The following is an 18,248-nucleotide window of genomic DNA, read 5'->3' on the forward strand; positions in this document are numbered from 1 at the left end:
AAGCTTCACAAAACAGGTGACACTGTTAAATGTTGTCATTGTGTATAAATAATGTCCTGAAAACGTGTCTAAAATTGCAAAGGATTACTGCAGCATGGTAAGAAGAATACAGCGTTTTTGATGCCCCAGTCATAGTCATAATGCCCTGTAATCAGCTAACACTAGTAGGGCTGTTATGTTTTCAAAAATTAAAATTTTAACAAATTAGACCGAACAAGTAATTTGTTCAAACTAATATAAATGCAATCCACTTAGCCTAAATCCTAAACTGCATTATAAAATTCATTCACTCTGCTACCGGCTTAGGCTTCATCAATCATATTGATTAATTTTGATTTGATTCTGGACCAGATCTGACCTGTGCAAAAAAGATAGAATTCATCTGAACAGAAAAGGCACTAGGGGACTGATTTTGAACTTTACTCACTGTTTGTTCATAGCAGGGAAGACCAGCAGGACCCTACTGAACTCAGATCACCCTCTCAAATTGAGAAGGGCTCAATTTCGGGGCTCCTGCTGGCAATGCTGTTTATAACAATTTAACTAATGGCAGCATAAATGCTGAGGAATACATACACAGAGCCATCAGAAATGTAGTGACCCCGAAAACTGCTCCTGTAAATTGTTGTCATGCACACAGTGTGGGCTGTGATAGTAAAAACTAACTTTGGTCTTCTCAACAGAAGGCTCCTCTCTAAAAAGTCCTTTATCTGTCTTGACATTATCAGTTCAAATAATGATTATTTCTTAACTGAAACCTGGCTCAATGAAGAGGACCTAATTCCTCTGATTGAATCCACACCACCTAATTTATTTTTTTAATAAACCTAGATCCTCAGGTAAAGGTGGGGGAGGGCAGTTATCTATAGAAACTTTTAATTGCTCTCTTGTCTCTTTTTGTGAGTCTAGTGAGCTGCTGAGTTTTGTTATCAGAGGAAATATTCAATTGCTTTGTGTTGTGATTTACAGATCAGACGTAAAATGCTAATTTTGTCTCAGAATTTTCAGAACTGTTGCCTTTAAACATGCCTAAGTTGGATAGAGTTCTGATACATGGTGATTTAAATATGTATGTGTGTTGTCCTTCAGATCCTCTTGGCATGGATTTCATTAATCCGATTGACTCGTTTAGTCTCTCAGTGAGTGAAAGGGCCTACACACTCACTCACTTTTTTTATTTGGTATTTGTTTGGATTCTTTTGGCAATAGATAAGCCGTCACAAAACCATCACTTTCAATATGTCAATTACACAACCACAGGAGACTATAATGTTTACTCTCAAGTTTTTTATTCAAATTCTGCAACTGAGTTTTCAGAGATTGTTCTTGTATCTAGCACTCAGGCTTACACCACAGCAACTAACACTGATGCTGCTAACACCAAATAATTAGTTAGGCTCTGGAATATCAGCTATGTTTCCATTTTTGATTCTATTACTCCTCTCACACTCAATAAATGCCAACAAAATACTTGTCCAATTCTTAACAAGCACACTCTCACTCTCAAAGACAATGCCATAAGGCATTAGATGTCTCCTGATGATCTTAAAAATCAAATCCATGCCCGTCGAGCAGCTTTAAAGACGCAAGATTGGCATTCTTTGCCAATTTAGTTGCAGATCACCACTGTAACCCTAGGGTGCTATTCAGCACCATAAGTCATGTTATTAATCACTTATCACATTCTGCACTTCAATAAGATTGCAGAGCCAGTTTCATTCAACTAACAACCTCTGTTATACCCTCAGAGCTACTAGTTTTATCCCATTTTGCACTTATCTCCCTTCCAAAGCTAAAAGAAACAATAGCAGGAATGAAGTCTACAGCATCTGCTCTAGATGGAAGGGCAAGTGCAAGTTTAAAAGTATGGCCCCAACCATGGCCCTGAAATATCAGTAGCCTAACTGCTGTGTATTGAAAAATCCATGGTGCCGTCAATGGTGCTGAAATAGCAAGCAGATTTATAATTGCACCCTTCTGTCAGTTTTGTCTTGTATCTATAATATTCTCTGAGTTATATATTATAAATACTCAGTTCTGTACTATATCGTAGACTATGTCACCTTCATGTGATAAATAGATATAGCAAAAAGTCGAAAAGTAAGCGAGAGGACACTGTTGCCTGTTGTATTCCTATGTTGCAAAGACAGACCAAATCACCTCTATATCAAAATCTTTTAGGGAGACATGACAGATATAGTTTGCACTATGAGGGCTACGGTTAAAGGTTAGGGCCCTGTTAAAAATGAACAAATCCCAGACTTCCTGTCTCAGTCAGAAGCAACTTTCACAGTTACAATTAGTTCACAATTCTTCTGCCAAGCTTTCATTGAGAATTAATAGGGAGCACATTGTTCCTATTCTAGCTTCATTGCACTGGCTCCCTCTACATTTTAAAATTTATTTTAAAAATGTATAATTTACTTTTAAAGTTATTTTTTTTGGCCTTTTCATGCTTTTATTTGATGGAGACAGCTGAAGATTGACAGGAAGGGCGGGGTAGAAAGAGAGGGGATGACACGCAGCAAAGGGCCGCAGGTCGGATTCGAGCCCGGGCTGCTGCAGCAACTCTGTATATGGGTTGCCAGCTCTACCGATTGAGCTAACCAGGCACCCTTGTTTGATTTACTTTTAAAGCAACCGTTGGACTGGTCCCATTGTATATAATACAATGGAATAGATCTTATAAGCCTGAACACAATGTTACATGATCTAATCAGTTTCTTTTGGCTGTTCCCAGGTAACAGTTTACTGTTGCTGTTACCAATGCACTTCCTGTAGAGATTATATCCTCAACATCTATCTCCACTTTTAAAAAAAATTTTTTTTTATAGTGTTATTTTTATAATGTGTTTGTATGTGCACATACGTTTATGTGCGTTCCTGCGGTGAAGCATGTGTCCAGATGTGTTTATGTGTATATTTGTATATATATGTATACACACGGGTGAATATAGATAGATAGATAGATAGATAGATAGATAGAAATACTTTATTTATCCCCGAAGGGAAATTATAATGTTATAGCAGCTGATTCAGAGTCAATTATTATTAGAAAGTCTTATTGCAGTGGGGAGGAACGATTTTCTATATCGTTCCTTAGAGCAGCAGCGGGGATGAATGAGTCTGTTGCTGAAGCTGCTCTTTAGTTTGTCCAGTGTTGTGTGGAGGGGGTGGGAGGGATTGTCCATGATTGCCAGCAGTTTTGCCAGCATCCTCTCCTCCACCACCTCCTCCAGGGTGACAAGCTTAAAGCCAACAACAGACACGGCCTTCTTAATGAGTTTGTTCAGCCTGTTGGCATCCTTTGCCTTGATGCCCACAACCCAGGACACCGCAGCAGAGAAGATGGTGCTCACCACAACAGACTGATAAAACATCTGCAACATCCTGTTGCAGACATTGAAGGACCTGAGCCTCCTCAGGAAGTAAAGCCGGCTCAGGCCCTTCTTGTAGATGGCCTCTGAGTTTGTGGACCAGTCCAGTTTGTTGTCTAGTGTGAGACCCAAGTACTTATACGCCGACACCATATCCACATTGGTCCCGCCGATGCTGACAGGAGAGCGCAGGGGCTTGTTCCTCCTGAAGTCCACCACCATCTCCTTTGTCTTTGCCACGTTCAGCTGCAGGTGGTTCTCCCCACACCACTTCACAAAGCGATCGACCAGGTCCCTGTACTCAGCCTCCCCTCTGCCCTCCATACACCCCACAATAGCCGTGTCATCAGAGTATTTCTGCAGATGACACGACTCAGTGCAGTACTTAAAGTCTGCACTGTAGGTGGTGAAGAGGAAGGGAGACAGTACAGTTCCCTGGGGTCCCCGATGTTACTAATCAGACGGTCAGACACACAGTTCTTTAATCTCACAAACTGTGGTCTGCCCGTCAGATAGTCATCGACCCATGTGATGAGGGGAGCACCCACCTGCGTGTTCTCCAGTTTGGCCTTCAGCAGTCTGGGCTGGATGGTGTTGAAGGCGCTGGAGAAGTCGAAGAACATGATGCAGACTGAGGTGTCAGGTCTGTTCAGGGAGGAATAGGCCTTCTGCAACAGGTAGATGATTGCATCGTCAACCCCCACATGGGGCTGATATGCGAACTGCAGGGGGTCTTGCGATGGGCACAATACTGGTCTGAGGTGTGCCAGGACCAGTCTCTCCATAACCTTATGATGTCAGAGGTCAGTGCTACCGGCTTGTAGTCCTCCAGTGTCACAAGGAGTCCTTTTTTGGGCACTGGGACCAGGCAGGATGTTTTCCAGAGCACTAGCACTCTCTGAAGGTGTAGACTCAGGTTGAAGAGGTGCTGGAAAACTCCACAGAGCTGGCTGGAACATGCCTTCAGTACGCGAGGGCTAATGCGGTCCAGTCCAGCAGCTTTCCTCTGTTTGAGCCTCTCCAGCTCTCTCCTCACTTGGCTGACTGTGATATGAAGTCCAGTCTGGGAGGTGGGGGATGTGGCAGGGTCTGTGGGTGTCAGCAGTAGGTTGGGAGGTGGGGAAGATGAGGTTGATACGGAGAGGTGTCTGCTGCAGGAGGTGTATATGTGTGTGTGTGTGTGTGTGTGTGTGTGTGTGTGTGTGTGTGTGTGTGTGTGTGTGTGTGTGTGTGTGTGTGTGTGTGTGTATAGATATATATATGTCCCTTTATGTATATACATATTTGATTTTAACACCTTCTTTTACTACTTTACTAATTTACTACCATATTTTCATTGATCATTTTTTTGCTCATTTTATTATTACTTCATTTATCTTGCTTTTATTGTGAAGCACTTGGTAACATCTGTTTTGGAAACTGAATTAGTATAATAAATGTATAATACATTTTGTTTATATTGCATAAACACTTTAATAAGTAAGCAGCCATGTCAAGTCAAGTAAAATTGTATTTATAAAGTCCAAAGAAGAAGAGTATTGGCAGGCTGATATTGGCATTTAGCTCAAAATTCAACCTCACAGTTCTCCTAGAATGGCTATAGAATAAGTGTGAACCTGTCATGACAGCACCGATTGGTTTGTGGAGTATCGCTATAAAGCCTCGAGTTTGGTGTTAGGGTTGTCGCCATGACGGTCACACAGAGTCAGCGAAGGTGACGTACTGCGAGTTAAGATGCTCCTATTGGCAACAATGGCAGCTCGCCTTGTCACATACAATCTCGTATTACAGCTAAACAGTACACTTAAATATTTTTCTGAAATTATTTTAAGAAATAGGCAACACAGTAATTTTGCTTTATATTTGATCAGCACTGTCTAGTTTGACAGTTTGATCCGAGTTTTGTGTGCTGCGCTGGACGGACTTACTGAGAGTGACTTGTCGATCACAAGGTAGCCACGCCCAAAAGCATACTTTGCTTTATCGTCTGTTTTACTCTAAATTGGACAATGATTTACTAAACGAACGTCATAATGCATGGAAGAAGAACAAGCAATTGCGACCATAAACTCGTTAGGAAACTGTTTCCTGAGCTGATACATCAAGTGAGAAGTTGAGTAATTTCTCCAATAGAGTGCATTGTATCATTCTTTTATTGCAGCCAATGGAGCTGCCCTCTGCTGGCCTTTACATAGAATGCAGGTTTAAGACACTTCCACGTTGGCTTCACTTTACAGATTCGGAATCTCTGTCCATTATATATAATGCCAATGCCACAGACTCTTAGTCTTGTTGACAGTTTCCTGTTTATGGAAGCTTAAAATCAGGGACGTTTTTGCTATCAACATATTTTGGTTCCCTTTCTTACTCTGCTTTATCAAAACCAGGATTCAATAAGAAATAGGGCTGCACATAGAAGATTATTTTAATTGCTATTAATTTCCCAATGAATTATTTGGTCTATAAAACCCAGATATAGTAAAAATGGTGACAAACCACAAATATATTCAGCTTTTTTATCATTGAAGAAGAAGAAAACAAAAAAATATTGACATTTGAGAAATTGGACAATTTGCTATATTTTCTTCAAGAATAATTTTTGTGGACAGGAGAGGAGTGCAAAACAATGCCATATACCTGATCTGTGTAGATTACAAGCAATAGAATAACAGTTTTAAGATTGAATTACATAACTAATACATCAGTCACTCTGAACAGTGATTAGCAGGGATTAATCTGCATCAGCAGTCTTATACAAGTGGAGTTCAACATCATTCATGTCCACGGTATGAAAGGGGTTAAAGTCACCCTGGATACTAGCGTCAGCAAAACAACCTGCACCTGCTACATTAATGACAGTTTGATGAGACTGTGATTCTGCAGGAGTGCCTTTATTCAAACAGCACTTGGCTTTAGATGGGAGTTTCTGCAGGCATTGTCCTACATTATGTCCTCTATTTGTAATCTTGGGTGGTAAAAAGAAGAAAGTGGAATATGCTACATGGCAAAGAACTCATACAAATGATATTTAGTTTTCTGTCTACTTTTATAACAGATGCTGTAGCTGAACCACATAGTGTGGCTCACTGGGGAGCAGCTGGAGTACTGTAAGTCTTAGCAGCACCAGCAGCTACAAGAGCTGTGGCCACATGGGTCACCCAACCCACAGTTCCTCAGGGGATCTAAAAGTACAGTATCCCCTACGCATTGACCTGATGTTCATCAAGACCAGTGTGATGGAAAGATAAATGCTTGTACATCTATAACTAAAGATGACAATACTGGTGTTTAAACACAGATGTTAGAGTTGCAAATATAGTTCATTTTCATGCCTGGTCTGACAAACAGGTTAATTTTTTATATGCTGTTTTGCCACTATAGTTTATGACACATGAAGACTGTGTAATCAGATTGACAACATGACATTGGACAACTTGTCTAGGGGGCTTTATCTGGAAGACGTGACTGGACCTGTCAGGCTGTGTCAGGCCACCAGCTGTGGGGGCCTGGCTGACATCCAGTGTGACACCACCCGTGGTGTTTTGTCATCTCTGCTCCCTAACTAGAGAAAGTAAATGTGGCGGACAGGTATTTTCACAACACATGATCCTCAAAATTGCAGTGGTGGCTGTAAGAAAGCTGCCTAGCAATTTGAGATTGAGACTGCTTATTCAGTTTTCTGACGAGGCTGGCCAGTTAGACGGTTAACTTCACTGGATCTCAGATGTTTTTAAAATCTCCCTCAAGTTTTGTTCCCGTGCTAACACCCACAGGACATGATAACACTGCCAAAAAGAACAGGAGCTCATTAATCTTTCCTTAAACAAAGGAAAGACAAAATACTACTACTATACTACTTGAGATCTGAAATGTATAGCTGTTAGCAAAATTCCTTTTATTGATGAAAGAAAATGCACCACTGTTTCAAAATTTGTGCTGGACAAAGGACATTGTGTGCTAAACTCAGAGTATCTCGAAGGAATCTCCTACCCAATGGGAAAACCTCCTCCATCTGATAAGAGGATCTCACAGGAACCCATAGTGATAAACATTCTTGGATGTCATGAGTCAGGAAATAACCTTGAATTAAAACACAGTCCACAAAAAATACATTGTGCTGTCATGGTCACTCAAGCATTTTAAGCAATTGCCACTGTTTGAGTGTTGTATATACAAAACACAATTTGAATGCGTGTAATGTTGTGATTAAAACTTGATTCTGACATATAAAACGTCTTCTGGCTACTTGCTCAAGTGCTTTATACAAACTAGAATCAGGTTGGCAGTACATAATGCTGCTTTCCACTCTGCTGTTTTTGGTACTTCCCAAGCAGAGAGGGCACTTGAGGTCAGTTTGTAAATCCCTTCTTTCCTTTGCCACACCAGGGTAGGAATAAAGCACTTCTACCTAAATCCATGTCAAACGTGTTTCCTTTTTCACCATTCAAACAGCAGCTGAAAACAAATCTCTCTAAAGCAACGGAGAAGGCTATTGACATATTTTTTCTTCCAGCACCCATGTTTAATTATTAATGTACTGTACGTTTGGTGTCTTTTTGTACTTATCCTAGACTCTTGAAATAGCTTCAGTAAGTGAGGAGATTAAGCCTGCCGAGAGTCTCATCATCCACGCTTGTCACTGGCTTCATTCATAAACACAATATCCGCAAATCCAATAGTGACCCAGGGACATAATCACTTTGCTTCTTCAGAGGGCTGCCTCCATCGCTCCCTCTTTCTCTCTGTCTGTTTTAACGCTTCTCTCCCTGCCTCTACCTTTTTCTCTGTATTATTAATGCAGTTCAAGTCAAGTTCCAACATCTCAGTGGTTATTTGTGTGCATTTGTCACATTTCCGTGTGCACACCCGGGAGCTGTCACCCTAGTTCTGCTGGACGATAATCCTTTTTTATTTTTATTTATTTTTCCTGTCATAGTGGTAGCTGGGAGATATTTTTTTTTTTCTACAAGACTTCGCTAAATGCCCCAAACACACAGTCACAGACACACACAAAGAAAACATTATATCCTTTCATTCATCAAAGGCTCATCTTTATTCAAGACTTTGTTGACACAGTTACTGATCGCTGAATCATGTATGAGCAGTTGGCGGCTCAGTAATGATGAAAGAAAATTCACAAGAATTATTTCTTAGAAGGAAAGAAAGGTGCAGAAAGGTGAATCATCGAGGGCTCTGCTTTAAAGGCACAATGGCAAAGAGCAACACAAAGGTCATGTTGGCAAGGTTAATAAATGTGTATCCAAATGCAATTTTTGTTCAAATAGGTGTGGCTGAATGCGCAAAACAAAGTCAGATCGGAGTGGTGATTCATTTTTTATCTCGTAGTCAATCACATTCTTTGTGTCATACCATTTAAACTGCTGTGTCATTAATGAAAATGGCTCACCAAATGGAGATACAGTAAATGTTAAAATTATTTAGTTTTTCGAGGCTCTGACTGGCACTATGTGAATATGTATCATCACAAATAAGCCTCGAATTTACGTTTTTTAAATGTTTAGATTGAAAGTTTGAATATTAGTAAAAGTAAAAATGAATATTTTTGTTTTGCAACATAGTGATCCACATAAAAACTGTCATGCATTGTTCAATCGCTGACTCAGATGTAGGCTGCAATAACAGTGTAATAGAAGAAGAAGGGAAAGTAGTAGGCAAGCGGTGAGAAAGGAGTGAGTTTCGAATTAACCGTCTGCCCTTTGATGGTTATAGAGATTTGATGAAATTTAGCAACAACCTTCCGGTTTTACTATAGACTGAGCAGCTGAATGTGTTGAGTTACATTTTTCACCACTGTTTTGTAATTGTTCTACATTTCTGCGGAGTATTTAGTTTGTGCTTACTGATGGAATAACCAGTTCAGTAGCTTAATGAGATTGTGCTAAGTAGTAATCAGGATTTCAAACTATTTCTGGCACTGCATAAAAGACACACTTTTCAAAAAAATATCAAATATCATCACCCAGCCTTGTGCCATCCCTTTACGCTGCATCGTCCATCTTGGCGACTTGTGAACAGCACTGAGCATGACAGGCGAAGTACATTTCTAAATGAGGAAAAAAACCAACATGCTTTTGCACTGCCATGAAAAGGTGTTTATAATTGAAATTTATAATGTGAGATATGCATTTGACTATACATATAGTGTCATCATTATCATAATTTACATATATACTGGACATATTGAAATGTATTCATATTCCTGGGGTGGGTTTTCATACATTAACATACATTTAAATGAACATTCTGCAGTATGTTCTGCCAAAGGCGGTGGACAAAAGGCCTTCACATGATTTTTCTGCCCATTCAAACTCTGCATACCTTGTCAGGGGAAGTTACTGAGGTCAGTTAGACTTGACTTTTGACTGCAGGTAAGGAAATGCCTACAGTAGATCATTAGAGCAGTGGGTACATAAGGCCACCGGCTGACGTATTCTGACTTGACCTGCTGATAATCTTCAGCACATGCACAGAATACTGTCAAGACACAAATGTTACATTGTATACCAACTGCTCAAAATTTGACATTAAACTGAACACCCAGATTATCTCTACTGTTCAAATACTGAACCGAATCTACACTTGTTTGCTCCATTTTAAGAAAGAATTATTGATACTTAACATTTATGTATAGCCTGTAACCGTTGGTGGCAGTTGTCTGTAGACTACTAGAAGGTTGGCTGATATTTTGCCAGAAATAAAGTTCAGTTGATGGTTTCCTTAAAGTTTCAAAGGTTTGCTCAGGTTTGAATAGATTTTTTGGGAAATACACAAACAACTTTGAAGGGAAAAAGGAGGGGATTTCAGTATGTAGAGATGATTTGTCATCTGGACTTGATATACAGGTTATCCAATCCTTTTGGTATAAACTCTGTTGGAATAATTATATTAAATATACACACACACACATACATTTCTGTGTAAAAACATCTAATAAGTAATCACAATATTACAATATACAATATTCATATATATTTATATTATAAATATACCATCCCTGCTGTAAAGCGTGAAAGTGGCAGTCTCATGCTGTGGGTGCTCATTTCAGTGCAGAAGGACAGGGGCTTCTGAGGTTTGATGAAGAATAAATGCAGCCAAATGTAAGGCCTTTTGTTATTGTATTAGTTTTCCCACAGTAGCGATATACAGAAAGTTCAGTCAGTGGAGACATTATGTCCAAAGTCTCACTGATTATACATAGATTAGTTCTTGGCTCAGACTTGATTCTGGGCTAATGCCCAATCATGGGGAATAACCATTTAATTGGTCAGTCCTGTGGCTTGGCGGGTGTTTATGTTGTGTATTGGGGGAGGTCAGCACTGTGAGATGGAAGTGTAGGAACGGTTGATTGAACTAAATAAAATGCACACTGATTAGTGAGTGGCTTATGCATGGATATAATGACTGGAAAGTATTAAGCTTGTTTGATTGGATGTGGCCTTTTGAATTGTAATTGATATATTTGTTAAAAACGAGGAACATTTTGTGAATGGAGAAGAGCCAAGAGGAGCTTAATTGATTAGATAGAAGTGGTCAATGAACAAGTTGAAGCAAAAGATTTAAGAATAAAATAGTCTCCTCTGACTATTCTAACGGTAAGCTACATATCTAAGTGCAGCCCTTCCATATCACTGTGGTGGCTTCAGGACAAAAAAGTATCAGTCCTGGTATGACCCAGTAAAAGCCAGGTCTTAAATCCTTTTAGAAAATCTGTGGAAAGACTTCAGTATAGCTGCTCACAGAAGCTTCATTTTCAGCTTGACTGAACCAGAGTAACTGCTCTGAAAAATGGGACAAAATCCTAATTCAGATGTTCCCGGCTGATATAGACTCAGAGATGTTATTACTGCCAAAATATATGTATCGACTTTGGTGGTGAAAACTAATTTGGATGGGATACCTGTATGTCATTGTCAGTATGTCCGAAAAACTATTCTAAAAACATTATTCGAGATTGTCACCCCCCCCAAAAAATAAAAAATAAATCAATTTTGAGATTATGTTGGAACACCATAAATTGTGAAAAAAGTTGAGCTGACTGGATAATGTCTAAATGCACTGTATATGTGTGTGTGTGTGGCAAAAAATGCTCAGATGGGCTTCACTTGTAGCTAAATCCTAGCAGAAATTGGTTAAAAGTGTGGTATTGCAGAAATGGAAAAGGGACACAGCACCAAGCCATATCTCTCCTCAAGCCAAATGAAAACTCAGACTGATGCGTCAATCACAGGACTGGTCACAGTGACAGAGACAGTGAGTGAGAGAGTCCAACAGCCAAAAGAGCCAGCTGCCTGTGGGCCTTTCACAACATGACCTTGTCAAGGTCAAGGCTGTTAATACTGAGTGACTTGAGTTTAAAATCCTGTAACAGGGTTGTTACAGTAAAGAATAGCCAAGGGAAGGAAAGAGAGCCCATTAAAGATGACTGTTTGCACGTTGTCTCAACACCTTCTTTGAACATGGAAAGCATGTTCTCATTTGGCACTATGCATGGAGTTTGACTAACGCAGCCAGCACACACACAGGCACTTGTTTTTGTCACTTAGGAGGACCTTGCACTGACTTATATTAATTCCTTGGAGACCTAGTCCTACCATAACTATTACCAACCCTGATCTTTACCAGCACTATAATACATACACTTGTACACACACACACACACACACACTCAGTCACACACATGCATACAGTAAAGCTCTCTAGCAGCCATGGGATCTTGTGACAACAGCAGGTGCAACTAATTCCCTATAGAGGGCAGCTGAATGACAGATATAAAAGGACAAAACTTAATTAATAGCCACATATGATCCCTAGCAGTTGAATAGCTGGTATGTTCTACGAGAGATAACAGGCCACCAGACTGATCAGTGGTGTGCTTCTAATGCTCAGGTGAGACTGACAGGTCTGCCTGCAGGGTGGGGGAGTGTGTCTGATACTGACAGACCAAACGTCAGTGCAGAAATGAAATTGCCATTTGCACTGCAGTGATTGTAGAGATACATGACGCGCTTAGTTCCCATCTGACATGCAGTAAATGCATCTTATCATCTGTGACAGGGTGTTGTCACATAGGCAATACTGGATCTGGACTTGTCATTAGGCATCGTAATGTGGTGCTTACTACTATACATAACACATTCCACTAATAAGTGACAGCTGTGAAAATGCCGTCTGGCTAGTTGTTAGAATCCTCCAACATCCTCATGATGGGGCACTCAACAGTAAATAATGCTAAAATGTAGAGGTCTGCATAATTAAGGAAAACTGGAGACGCAAAGCAGTGTGGGCCCACACTGTTTCCACCGAGCGTGATAAAGATATTTGCTCTTTTGTCTTTCAATGTATTTCACATAAGAGGATGATCACAGTCACTGTCTGTCGCCTCTCTGCATGCAACAGTGTGTTCTCCAACAAACCATGTCTAATTTTTCCATGAGTTGGGGGACAAAGAATACACTTGTGTGCCCTTGATTACCACCTGACCTGCATGTCAGGTTTGCCTTGATCACACAATGTAGAGCCCAGGCAATTAGAATATGCATTCTTATGTCACAGGGACCCCCTCCCTTTCATTATTACACACGCCAAATCATCTGGGAAACTACCAAATGTATTTATGCATTCACACAAGCGTGCATATGCACAAACAAACACACAATAAAAATTTAGCCTTGAGGTTTTGCATGTTTTAGCATATTTACAAATCATGCACACTTCAAGGTCCAGTTTGTAACATTTAGAAGGATCTATAGGCAGAATTTTCTTTTCAGTTTTCATTAGTGTATATTCACCTAGAATGAGCCATTTCTATCTACAGAGGGGGTGGGTCCTCTTCCACGGAGGCCGCCATGTTGGCCACTATGTTTCTACATCAGCCCAGAACGGACAAACCAAACACTGGCTGTAGATAGGGCCTTTCAGTTTTAGTTTTCCAGTTTTGCCACTGTTCTTTCTCCTACACGCTTGGAAGTTGGAACTGTATTAATATGATTGCAATCTGCATCTTTCCTGCTAGAGGCCTCTAAATCTTACACACTGGTCTTTTAAATTACAGGCAGCCATTTTCCAAAGAATACCGTAGATTAGGGGATTTTCAAAAGGATTGTCCTTCCTGCAAGCAGACGTTTGCTTTCCCTTTTTTAATATTAGTGTTCAATGAAAATGAAGACCCTTGATGTAGATCATGGGACATTTTCAGTGTTTTATTTGTCAAAGATATTTCATTGTTCTGTGATAATGTAGTTATTATTCCACTGACAGAGATGGCTGTGACCAGTAAATGTTCAAGAAGTCCAGCTTGAAACTGAAAACTACCTGGTTTTTGTTTCTTTCTATGATCATGTTCTTTTACTTAGTTTTTCTGTAAGTTGACATTTGCTCTGTATTTTAGATTCTTCCATACTGAAACACATGGCTACTAAAAAGCTCCTATAGATGATGTGTATATATAGATGCTAAAACAAGCAAAATAATGGTACAGTCCTTGCCAATCAGGCTATTCCAAAATGTCTCTGAATGAATAATTTGGCATTCTCTCGACAGAATCACACATGCTCTCTTTGTCTCGTTCATTTGGATAACCAATCTGCTCTGCTTCTGTTGTCAATGACTCGTGTCTTCTCTTGTCTCTTCTGTGGGTGTATGTTTTGTCTGTAGGGAACATCTTTGTGGTGAGCCTGGCAGTGGCAGACCTTGTGGTGGCCATCTATCCGTACCCTCTGGTCCTCACCTCCATCTTCCACAATGGCTGGAACCTGGGTTACGTCCACTGCCAGATCAGTGGCTTCCTCATGGGTGTCAGCGTCATCGGCTCCATCTTCAACATCACTGGCATTGCCATAAACAGATACTGTTATATCTGTCACAGCCTAAAGTATGATAAACTGTACAGTGACAAAAACTCTGTCTGCTATGTGATGCTAATCTGGGCGCTGACTGTGGTGGCCATCGTACCCAACCTGTTTGTGGGTTCGCTTCAGTATGACCCACGAGTTTACTCCTGCACCTTTGAACAGTCAGCCAGCTCAGCATACACTATCGCAGTGGTTTTCTTTCACTTTATTTTACCCATCATGATTGTCACCTACTGCTACCTGCGCATTTGGATACTGGTCATACAGGTGAGGAGACGGGTCAAACCAGACAATCGTCCCAAGCTAACGCCGCATGACGTTAGAAACTTTGTCACCATGTTTGTGGTGTTTGTGCTGTTTGCTGTTTGCTGGGCGCCGCTCAACTTCATTGGTCTGGCAGTAGCGATCAAACCAGAGGTAGTGGTACCCCTTATCCCTGAGTGGTTATTTGTGGCCAGCTACTTCATGGCCTACTTCAACAGCTGCCTTAATGCCATTGTGTATGGTGTGCTGAACCAGAACTTCCGGCGGGAGTACAAGCGCATTGTAGTGTCAGTGTGCACGGCACGCATCTTCTTCCAGGACAGCTCTAACGATGCAGGGGAGAGGCTTAAAAGTAAACCGTCACCGCTCATGACCAACAATAACCAGGTCAAGGTGGACTCTGTCTGAACCCAAACTCAGAAGAACACTGAGCGGACATTAAGGGATATGCTGTGACAGAGTAAAAAAAAAAGAAAAAAAAAAAGAAAAAAAGCTAATTGAGAAAAATACCAAATATAAATATAAAGCAGCTTCTATTCTCTGAGCTGTCCACAGACTGACATATGGTGCTATCTGACCTCTGAACAATCACAGTAAAAACAGGGGTGCATATTATCTTGTCTTCTATCAAGCACTTTTGTTTGCAGTACCTGTAGTACAGTAAATATATGATGTTCGTTTTGTTTTCATGTTTACAGTGATTATATAAATGTATCATGGGTTATATAAGTATTTATTTTGTACGAAATGTCATGTAGTTATATAGTATCAGATTCCAGTTAAATGAAGACATTTTATCAGGCCAATAAAACATTTCTACAAAACTTGGTTGAAAATATAACCAGAGTTAACCAATTTGAATAACCTCATTTGTGACACTGTAACACTAATTGAGTGCAAGCAATGTGGGTTGCTACTGTCTTATTATACCCTGCAATACATTAGGTGGAATATATATTTTAGTCTCTCTCTCTCTCTCTCTCTCTCTCTCTCTCTCTCTCTCTCTCTCTCTCTCTCTCTCTCTCTCTCTCTCTCTCTCTCTCTCTCACACCTTGTGAGCTCATTATAATGTATGCATGGATATCAGGAATTGTTCATATGCAAAATAAAGTCTGGCATTGATGGAGTTTCTGCTTTGGTCCCGTGTCCAATTTACTCACAAATGTAAGCTGATTGCAGTTCTGTAAATGCACCATTCCTATCCATTATCATAACAATGTACTCCCAAAAGCGATTGCTGAGCTGTCGGTATACAGCCTAACTAACAGAGAAGTTCAACGGGGATGAAGGCCAAAACTATGAAAACAAATGTAAATAAACTGGAAATATTCTTTAATCAGTGTTGTATGTTTTTAATAAATGTCATCACGGTTTTGTACAAACACCATAAGAGGTACACTTACTTGCCAGTGTATTGGTTACACGAAACAAAAAAAAATACAGCATTATGCAATGGAGGAGTTTCTTACCAATCTTATTGATATGAATGGGGTGGAGAAAATATAAGTGGTAGTATAAGGCGATATAATTCCACAGCAACACATACTAATTTGTATTTAAGGATCAACTATAACAACTGAGTAATGTGATTTTATCCAAAGTAGTGACAATCAATGCATATTATAGGGTTTTAGACTGTATGTCATTTTTTTTTCTGTATTATCTGTCTGTATGTCTGACTTGTATGTGGTGGGTGGACACAGAAGCTATCCGGTTATGTCTGAAAAATGTCAAGGTGAGCATATAAAGAGTGGAGGTGGGCATGACTGTCCTTCATTATTTGAAGGACTCTGTAGTGCATAGGAGGCAGAGACTGTATAGCCAACTGTACATCAGCGTTTGCATGTATATTGCATAATGTGCATGGGCAACCCGGTTAGTGGAACACAAAGGCATCATGCATCAAAGAGGAGAACAGCTCAACTATGCATTTGAAATCCACTTGGCTTACATAACGGCCACTGACCATCAACCTCAAAGCAGAGCTGAAAGAGCCAGCTCGCAGCATACTCCCTACCCCCTTCTCTATCTGTTTAATCCCAAGAGCTGTGTGTGGTAGAAAAGGACTGAATGGGTTGGGGATGAGCAAATGTAAAAATCCCAGGGATTTACACTGCCCCCAAACAGAGTTGTACTGTAATCTGGGCCCAAAGATTTTTAAAACCCGAGGATGTACAACAAAATAGGAGAGAAAAGTCAGGTATTACATGACCAATGGCCCATCTTCCATTACTGATTCAATACAAAGAAAAGAAAATAGAATGTGTCCTTCACTGTGACAAGGCCATAGATCAAAGCCCCAGCAGAGAATATCCTCTGAAAAGCCAAACACAGCAAAGCCCACAACTGCTTCAGTAAAGTTATACAATCTGTGTAAACTTTCATTGGAAAGGTCTCAATTTCTTAAAAAATGTTGTTGGCTGAAAAATTTAAAAATATCCATATACTGAATGTTACTATTATGTCTATTCAGTGAGCTCTGAACCAAGTAAACTTCTCCCCTGGAGTGGTGCTCTGTAACCTATATAAAAAGTATTCTACATTACACATAAGTAAGTGAAAGATTTATTCATTTGAGCTTCTTGATTCATGCTTGACTTTGAGAATTCATGATGTGAGATTCAGGATGTAGAAAAAACCTCTAGCTTCCTGATCTTCCTCTGTCTCAGAAAAAAATCTCAGAAAACAAAAAAAAAAAATTTTTCCTTTCAACTGACTACTGTTAGAAAGGCCTTAAAAATACATTATTGGATTGTTCTGTCTTATTATATCACTTTGGGTTACATGTTGCTGTTTGTGAAATCTGATTTACTTAAAGGATACTGGCAGGTCCCATTGTCTCCTTGGGCCAGGAGTGCAGCTTGTATTCCTATAAAGTAATTCCCTTTGGTTTGCGTAACACCCCAGGCACTTTCCAGCGGCTGATGAACCAGTGACACTTGGGAGGACCATCTGCAGAGGATACGTGTACTGTTTGGAAGACTGGTGTGGCCATAGTTAACAGTGATTTTTTTGTGAAATCGCCAGAGCTACAGTTACCTATTTAGGTAAAGTGGTGGGGCAGGGGGAGGTTTTCCTTGTTGAGGCTAAAGTTGTAGCAATCAAGAATTTTCCTCCCAGTAACAAAAAACTTATTTTCAGTGGTGATGAGCCACAACTGAATGAACTCCTCCAGATTGCTAGGCTATATAGGGAGTTGAACATGTTAGTTCTTTATCTCTCTCCCCCCAGCCAGCAGGTGTTTGGTTTTAGATTTACTTAGATTTGTTTTTCATATTACATTTGTCCCCACACCACACTAGCCCACATCCACACAACCAATTTGTGAACTTTACACCTGCATTAAGGGATGTTTGTGGCCACTTTGGGGTAAGTTTATTATTGTTAACTAAAACTAAACTAACTAACTATAACCAGGTGTGAAACATTTCAGTTGACTGAAATAAAAATAAAAGCTAGACTTTGGGAAAAAAATTGTGTAACTAAAATAAAATACATACATACAGCGGGAGGAGTCAAGGATCAAACCACCAGCCTTCTGAATTGGAGGATAACCCGCTCTACCTCCTGAGCCACAGCCACCCCAGTCATAACAGTGACTATGATACTGCCATGGCTATTCTATAAAGGGACCTGCTATCACCTGGCATGGAAGGTGTCACTCTGTCTTCAGTGTTTCTTTTGGTTGAGTCCCACTGAAAGAGGACTAAAATTGCTAAGATGCTGGATAATGCAG

General features: G+C 40.1%; 1 protein-coding gene across 1 annotated transcript in view; it reads left to right on the top strand.

Moving 5' to 3' along the window:
* The window catches only part of mtnr1aa (melatonin receptor 1A a), a 36,739-nt gene extending 20,891 nt beyond the window's left edge, over nt 1-15,848 (top strand). The window contains exon 2 of the mRNA XM_051386702.1: nt 14,052-15,848. Coding sequence (XP_051242662.1) covers nt 14,052-14,920 — 869 coding nt within the window. The 3' untranslated portion in view covers nt 14,921-15,848. The remainder of the gene's footprint in view (nt 1-14,051) is intronic.
* The last annotated feature ends 2,400 nt before the right edge of the window (nt 15,849-18,248 follow it).

This window comes from Dicentrarchus labrax, unplaced genomic scaffold, assembly GCF_905237075.1.
Source record: "Dicentrarchus labrax unplaced genomic scaffold, dlabrax2021, whole genome shotgun sequence".
Lineage (NCBI taxonomy): Eukaryota > Metazoa > Chordata > Actinopteri > Moronidae > Dicentrarchus > Dicentrarchus labrax.